We start from the raw sequence: 8,861 nt of genomic DNA on the forward strand, positions 1-8,861 counted from the left end.
GAACTCAACTCAGCCAAACAATAGAAAAGCCTATAATCAGAACACTACCCCAGGGAAATGCACCCACCTATCCTAGGGAGATGCACCCCTTGGATTAATCAACCATAAGACATCAGAAGTACAGCATATAGGGAAACTTGGACAGACAGGAACAAACAGATAAAAGATGCATGGGGAAGGGATAGTAGATGGGAGGAAAGCTTTTTTTTGTTGTTGTTGGAATTGTAATCCGGGCCGTGAAACCAAATGTGCATGAACAATTGAAAGTAAAATGAATCTACTTTATAAATTTTCACCCAAACCACAATAATTTTTTTTAATTGTTAGAGGAACCTAATTTGCTGTATAAACTTTCACCTAGAACACAATAACATATTGTTAAATTTTATTGGAAACCCTAAGGGGCAGATCCACTCTGTCCTATAGGGTCATTATGAGTCAGAATCGACTTGAAGGCAATGAGATTTTTTTTCATAAATGCTGAAAGCTAATACTTACTGAAACTTAACATTCCAAGTATTGTGTAAGCAAATGTTAATTATTCTAATAATCAACAATTCTTTACTGATAGTATCCTATGTACAAAGTAAGCTATCTCATTCAACTCTGACACCAAACTCGGCAACCAAACTCACTAACATCAAGTAGATTCCAACTCATAGCGACTCCGATTGGGTTTCCAAGGCTGTACATCCTTAAGGAAGCAGATCACTCCATCTTTTTTCCCTGAAGGGGCTAGTGAGCTCCAACCACCCACCTTCTGGTTATCAACCAAATGCCTGAACCACTACACCACCAAAGCTCCTTTAATTCTGACACAGGCTTATGAAATTTAACCTCCATTTCATTATCTTCATTTTACAGAAGACGAAACCATTCTGAGAGGCTAGTGAAGCTATTAATGAAGACAAGTAATCCCTGATTTACTGATTGTGTTCAGATGATTTCATCCTAAATTAGTTATGAGTAAATTGAATGAATACCTATTTTTTTTATTTTTTCATATTATGGACTTTTATTATCTCTATCCTTACAAATCATAACATTGAATATCTGAGATTGGCAACATCATTAAATTATGCTGTGCAACATTTTATGTAGTATATATTACTAACGATAAGGGAAGAAAGGAAAAAGATAATTGTGAGTGCACTTCGTTGGAACTCCAATACATCATTAATCCGGGACTACTTGAACTGGTATGGCACTTCCAATCTGGATTGCAAACTTGATGTTCTTAAAAATTAAATCAAATGGGGAGAGTTACCACTAATTCCTTCAGCTAAAATTATCGTGATATTACTCAAACTACTACTCCTTCTCTTCCTCATCCTCCTCCTAACAAGCAAGGCAGTTTCTGTCCCTTAAGCACTCCTCGAAAGACGATGGGGCAATCTACTTCCGTAGTGATACTGCCTCAGAAACCCAAGGTGGGGTCGCTGTGAATCGGGTCTGACTCCACGGCACATAACAACAGCAACAGGCTCTTCCCTTAGATCTGAAGAGACCCAGCATGCCTGTGACACGAGGTGCACCCTGGGAGTGGTAGTTCTTCTAGGTGCCCACCGGTGTTGCGCGCGCGCCAGAGGAGGCGCGCTCGCTCTATCCCGTGGGTCCTGTGAGGCGTCTGAGGCGGAGGAAGGGTGAGTCAGACGCTGTTTCAGTGACAAACTGATGAGGCGCCATAGCTAATGATAAATTAAGTAAATGCGGCCCCGGCCTCAGTCTGTTTAGGGGCGCGAAGATCGTAAACGTAATCCAAGGGAGAACTGATACGAAGACTGAGCCTGGTGGCTGCAGTCATTCTCTGCCTCAGCGCGCCGCCATTTCCACCATGCAATCCCAGGGGGAAGCCCCGGGCTCTAGCCGCCTTGCCAGCCCCCGCGGCGGGAAACAGCCTAAGAGGGTTCACAAATCTACAGTTTCAGACTTTTTCACCGGCCCAGAGGAGATGAAGGACACGGCCCATTCTGCAACCGTGATGAAACAACTCAAGTCTTTCTACGATGCGCGGTTGCTATGTGATGTGACCATCGAGGTGGTGACACCTGGTAATGGGCCTGGTACTGGTCGCCTCTTTCCCTGCAACCGCAATGTGCTCGCTGCCGCTTGTCCCTATTTCAAAAGCATGTTCACGAGCGGCATGTACGAGAGCCATCAGGCCAGTGTGACGATGCACGATGTGGACGCTGAGTCCTTCGAGGTGTTGGTTGACTATTGCTACACGGGTCGTGTGTCGCTGAGTGAATCCAATGTGGAACACCTCTATGCGGCCTCTGACATGCTACAGCTTGAATTTGTAAGGGAAACCTGTGCTTCCTTCTTAGCTCGTCGCCTTGACCTGACCAACTGCATCGCCATCTTCAAGTTCGCAGATGCCTTTGACAATCACAAGCTGCGGTCTCAGGCCCAGTCCTTTATAGCTTACAACTTCAAGCAGCTAAGTCAGATGGGTTCGATTAGGGAGGAGACGCTGGCAGATCTGACCCTGGCCCAGCTACTGGCTGTTCTGCGATTGGATAGTCTGGACATAGAAAGTGAGCAAACTGTGTGCCGTGTGGCCATGCAGTGGCTGGAGGCTGCACCCAAAGAGCGAGGTCCTAGCGCAGCAGAAGTCTTCAAGTGTGTCCGGTGGACACACTTCACTGAAAAGGATCAGGACTACCTGGAAGGCCTGCTCGCAGAGCCCGTTGTAAAGAAGTACTGCCCAGATGTTATTGAAGGGGCCTGGCAGATGTGCTATGGTGACATGATGTACAAGACTGTGGTGCCAGAACCAAACAGCAGCACCAGCTCAACTGTATCCTTTGCAGAAAATACCCCCCAGAGGTTGGGCATGTGTGCCAAGGAGATGGTGATCTTCTTTGGACACCCCAGAGATCCCTTTCTGTGCTGTGACCCATACTCAGGGGATCTTTACACAGTGCCATCACCTTTGACCAGCCTGGCTCACACTCGAACTGTCACCTCCTTAGCTGTCTGTGTCTCTCCAGACCATGACATCTATCTAGCTGCCCAGCCCAGGAAAGACCTATGGGTATATAAACCTGCCCAAAATAGATGGCAGGAACTTGCAGACCGCTTGCTATGTCGTGTGGGCATGAATGTGGCTTACCTGGATGGCTATGTTTATGTTGTGGGTGGGCGAGATCCTGTTACTGGTATTAAAGTGAGAGAAGTAGAATGCTATAGTGTTCAGAGGAACCAGTGGGCACTGGTTGATCCACTACCCCGTTCTTTTCTATGCTTTGACCTAGTTGTAATTCGAAACTATCTTTATGCTATTAGTAGTAAGCGCGTATACTGCTATGATCCTAGCCACAATATGTGGCTGAGGTGTAGTTCTCTTAAACGCAACGACTTTCAGACTGCTTGTGTCTTCAATGATGAGATCTATTGTGTCTGTGATGTTCCAGTTGTGAAGGTCTTCAACTGTTTCAGAGGAGAGTGGAGGCAGATTAGAAGTACTCCCTTGGTGTTAGAGAATAGCAACTACCGGCTTATCAATCATGGCCAAAAGTTGATGCTCTTCACCTCACGAATCCCACAATGGAGAAAGAACCAGGTGACTGTATATGAATATAACATCAGGGAAGACCAGTGGATTAACATAGGTACCAAGGTAGGCCTCTTGCAGTTTGACTCTAGGTTTTTTTGCCTCTCTGTTCGTGTTTTTCCTTCTTGCCTTGAACCTGGTGAGGGTTTCCTCACTGAGGAAGAGGAGATACGGGCTCGATCTAGGACTGAATGGGATGTAGGTAGATTCAGTGAGTTGGGCTCTGACTCAGCAAGTTCAAGTTCTTTATCTGATGATAGTATCTGGATGGGACTAGGGCCTCACTAAAATGGACAGGATCATCAGGGTTCCTTATAAATAAGTTGAAACCCTAATGTGCTTCTGGTATGGAAAGTATTTTTAAAAGACATGTTTTCCTTTTCCTCAACTAAGGGGTTGATCAATTGCAGGTTTGGTTTAGAAGGGGTATTGTTTTGAAATACTAATATTATAATTTAAATACTCCAAGAAATCAACCTATTTAATAATTTACTATGCTAAAAGTCTGAGTTGATTTAATTGGTTAGTATGTTTATTTTTCATTATTGCAATTTGTCTTTCCATTTTTGCATTCATTTAGTGCCACAACCAATGTAATTTGTGAAACTTAATTTTTATACAATAACCGGAAACTAATTGGAATAGGAATTGCTGGTAGGGTTTTGAAAGTGCGTATTTTCCTTCAGAACAATATGGTAGATTTCAAACTTAAACTGGTGTGTTTTTTACAAAACATACTCTATGTTAAATATAGTTTGTTAAGTTCTAGTTTGGTTTTCTCTTCTTACACACACACAGAAAGAAAATGCATACTACATATGTCTTAATTGTGAAAATTGGAGAAAAAAAAGGATCCTATTATTTGAAAAGATATTTCCATTTCATTTTGGAATATAAAATGTTTTCCTGCTAAAAGTGACCAACTTTACATGTGAAAGAATTATACCCTAGTAGTGTCATTAATCTTTTAAGAACCTTTCTAAAAACAGAAAAAGTAACTTGCTTTGTAAGTTCATATTTTTGATCTATACCTGATAATACTTCATTGAATCAGAGAAAAAGTTCTTTTTTTTTTCATTGGATGTATGATTGTGTAAAATTTTATTCATTGCCTTGTCTTAAAAAGTTTATATGATTGCTAAAATATATTGGCTGTATAGTTCTGGTGTTCAACTTAGAGGACTCTTCATCAGAAAGTGATTTATTCTTTACTGTTTGTGAGATTATACTGGTTTTGTAAATATGGACAAACTAAAAACAGTATTTTATTGAGCTTGTTAGTTATTGTGCCCATCAACTGTAAAATCAAAGGCCAGAACTTTATAACTTGAAGCTGTGTATAAATTTGTGTAGCACTGAAATCATCCTTGTCACTGTAAATGCTGTTAATTACCAGCTTTAAGGTATTTTTATGCCAAAAGTTGACAGTTAGAGAACATAAATTAGTAGTAACATTTGGGACCAATAGTTAAAATATATTTCCTTTAAAATATTTCCCTAAACAGTGATATTGCATCATTATTTTGTTATGGTACTTGTATCTGTTCTGCATTTCTCTGTGAACCATGTTCCAGTCTTGTTTTTGTTGTCTTATCACCAAAATGTAAGGGAAAGCCCAGGAATAAAGACTAAATTGCACAAAACTGATATTGTTAGACAAGAAAATATAGGTGCTTTCCTTTTAAAACTTTGTTAATAATATATTGTTGTCATGATACATATCTATGATAAATGGCCAGATGCTTATGCTTTATTTTTTAATATCCAGTTAGAATGATATCCCTGAATCTTTCCTTTCAGTAACACTTTAAGCCCTCTTCTGTGTTTATTTTCTGATGACGGAATGCTAGCATTTCTTTCACCATGGCAGAGTACAGAAGCAGATGCTCTGGTGTGGGAAACTGTTTTTGAATGAAATGTCATAGAAAGGAAAAAAAGAGAGGGAGTGAGGAAAGGGTAAAGAAAAACAAATAATGTTTTCTTAGCCATTTTGACTGGCCATTTGAAGAGTCTATAGGACATTCCTGTTTAACATTATTTTTAGTGAAATGAGGTGCTTGCCCTAGCAGTAAGTATTCCCTCAAAAGGGCAAATATGTTTTAGTGGCCGAAAGCTAAATTTTGTTCCATTTAATATCAGGGATGTTATAAGCACTGATCTTTACATATATAGCTATTCCTAGTGGCATTTTTTTTTTTTCTTGGCCAACTTTTTCTTCACTAGTAACTTCTTGGTGATACAGGTTTTTGTTTGTAAGGTTGCAATATATGACAATGCTTATCTCAACCAGATTATTCATTTGCAGAGTTAAAATGTATTGTAACCAATCTATAAAAGACACATGCTCTTTTTTTGGTCATTGTAAACCTTTGAGTTAAATAGCTAAATAGTAGTATTATCTTTATTTATAATGAGGTTTTCTTGGGAAAAATTTTGACTGTGAATTAGGGAGTAGATGTTAACCATTATTTTATAGGTAAGTGATTTGTATGTGGTTAGCTGCAAATAAAATTGGCATTAGAACCCAGGCTTCCTGACTTCCTAATTCATTGCTTACTTCCACACTGACTGACACGGACAGTAATTTTGAATTCCTTTATTGACAGGAAAGCAGCCTTGTCTCAGTTTTCAAATTAATAAACACATTTGTTAGCAAATGCTCACTATAATACAGATTTCAGGACTAATATTTGTAAGATTTAGAGTATATTGTAATTATCCTATGTGTATCTTATTCCTATAGTCTGAAAAACTCACAGAACCTAAATTGTTGCAAATACTTTTAAAATCAAGGGATAAGTGTCATTTTTGTTCTAAAAGGATAAAATAGAAATCAAGACCAAGGTTTTCCTGTCTTCTTGTTCTGCTATTCTTAGGGTGTTACCCTGGTCCACATGATCCAAGCTGGCTCATCATCATGTCCACATTCCAGGTATCTGGAAGGAAGTAAGGGGAAGGTTTGCATATTGCTCCTGGTCACATAAAATTGGTCAGGTCTTAACCCTTTGGCCACATCTAGCCACAAGGGTAGCTGGAGAAGTAGTCTCTATTCTGCGTCACTATGTACTCAGTTAAAATTCAGGGGTTTATTCTAGCAGAAAAGGGGGAAAATTAAGTTTTAAATAGCAATCTCTGCCATGCCATCTGTCAGGCTAAATTTTGTCACACTGCAGCCAGAATGATTGCCAGAACTCTCAGGACCCACATCCTTCCAGCTTAGAAACCTCAGTGAAAAGAGGCAATATTTTCTGATGCAAGAATAGACAATTACTCAGGTACCTGGGCCTGGGGCCACTTCCTGGACTACCTGGGCTGCAGCCATTCAGAAGCACAGTAAGGCAAAGTGTTCCAATAGAAGAAAGCAACTGAGGAGAAAGTGACCAGGCTGCAGATGAGCTATTTCACAAGTAGTATAGCATCAACTTGAATCTAAGCAAGAGTATTGACTAGAGGTGAAGGTCCTGTAAGGCCGGAACTCTGGCAGAGTGCCACATGAGGTCTTGCCTTGCCTCCAGTGGTGCCCTTCATTCTAGACTAGTACTTGGCTTACTCAGGCTGGCCTGGTGTCCTGAGTTGCCTGTAATCCTGGCCCCGTTGACAATAGGTGTGTGGTATGAGAGCACCCAAAGTGTGGAGCTCTCCAGGACACGCACTGCTAAATGGCTGGGCAGCCTGAGAAGCATGAAAGTGAGGATACAGTGGAGGGCAAACAGATAATCTGCTTGAGGCCCAAGCCTGGGTCAATGGGAAGACACTCATCCTAGGGATTACTGCAAATGACACAAATCAGCTAGGTCTACCACCCCAAAAAAAGACTGCCTCAACCTCCTCCTACTCAAAACAGTGAAGGAAGACACTTACATCTTGTCTTGATTTAAATAAAGTGTCAAAGACTGTGTACTTGTATCCTAAGTCATGAGCCAAAATCTTGTCCCAACATTATGTTGACTGTTCCAGTTTCTTCAGTGGAAAGAAAAGAACTCTGAGAAATAGCTTAGTATAATCGATGGCTGTACTAATTATCTTAAAAAATAAAAGTCACTTCTGAGGGGGCAGGGGAGACACCAGAATTATAGGTTAATGAAGAGAACTAAAAATTTCCTAGGGTAAACTAGATTATGTACCAATAGTCCAACATTTTCTGTGCCTGGATTATCTTTAAGGACCTCTGGTGGTGTAGTGGGTAAGGCATTTATTTGGCTGCTAACAAGAAGCTCAACAGTTCAAAGCCACTAGCTGTTCTACAGCTAAAGATTTACAGCCTTGGAAACCAAAAGGGGTAACTATGAGTTGGAATCGAATCAATGGCAGTGAGTTTGGTTTTCTTTTGTTTAATTATTATTATTATTGGATTATCTTTGTGGTACTGTGATGTATTTATTAATCTCCCTCTCAGTTGAAATCCCACCCATTAGCCACAATAGTTATTCAGAATTTAAATTTTTTCCTGGTTCTTTAAGGATGGCAGGGACATATGGAAGACTGACAACAGGAAAGGAGACAGGTGGTGAGTGTGTAAGTGCTACCAACTAGTGAACAGAAGAGCACAGTACCCTGCTTACATAGAACAGCCAAAGAAAACAAAAATCGTGGACAAGTCACTCCAACATACAATCACCAATTAAATATAAACACAAAAACATCACAATGTCTCAAAGACAATAGACCATCACAGTTCACACAAAGAAGCAAGATAAAGCAGGAGAAACAAGGCACAAGGTTACAGACCCAAAACACATCTCCAAGGAAGAAGCAGCATTAGAACTCCCTGATAAGGAATTCAAAAGAATTATATTTAGGTACCTTCAATAGATTGAGAGAGATAAGGAAAACACTGAAAAAATCGAGGAAAACACAGAGAAAACCCTAGAACAATTTCAAAAGCCAATACAAGAACAAAATGACAAAATAAAAATTAGAAATGATACAGAATCTACAGACAAAAATCCAGAAGATTAATACTAGATTTTCAGAAATAGATAACACATTGAATGGGCAACAGAGTAGAATTGAATCAACGGAATACAGAGTTACTGAGATTGAAGACAAATATCCCATTACTTCTTTGGAAAAGGATCAGTCACAAAAAAGAATGAAGAAAGTGTAAGGTTCATGTGGGATACCATCAAAAAGAATAACCCAGAGTCTCTGGCAAGATGGCGGACTAGGCAGAAAGACTTCACAGACCCTCTTCAACAAAGAAAAGGGAAACAAATTAACACAGACACAGAAGATAATCCTGGACCCCTGAGCCTTGAAGGGAAGGATATAGAAGTGGACTAAACCCCAACTAGCAGAAGAATTT

At 40.1% G+C, this 8,861-nt stretch overlaps 1 protein-coding gene across 1 annotated transcript; it reads left to right on the forward strand.

Moving 5' to 3' along the window:
• The first annotated feature begins 1,834 nt into the window (after positions 1-1,834).
• On the forward strand, positions 1,835-3,844 carry LOC103203220 (kelch repeat and BTB domain-containing protein 6-like). The gene has a single exon (XM_007948182.1). The coding sequence runs from the start codon at positions 1,835-1,837 to the stop codon at positions 3,842-3,844; it is 2,010 nt and encodes a 669-aa protein (XP_007946373.1).
• Positions 3,845-8,861: the final 5,017 nt, after the last annotated feature.

This window comes from Orycteropus afer, unplaced genomic scaffold (assembly GCF_000298275.1).
Source record: "Orycteropus afer afer isolate SDZICR_OR568_19922 unplaced genomic scaffold, OryAfe1.0 scaffold00207, whole genome shotgun sequence".
Taxonomy (NCBI): Eukaryota; Metazoa; Chordata; class Mammalia; order Tubulidentata; family Orycteropodidae; genus Orycteropus; species Orycteropus afer.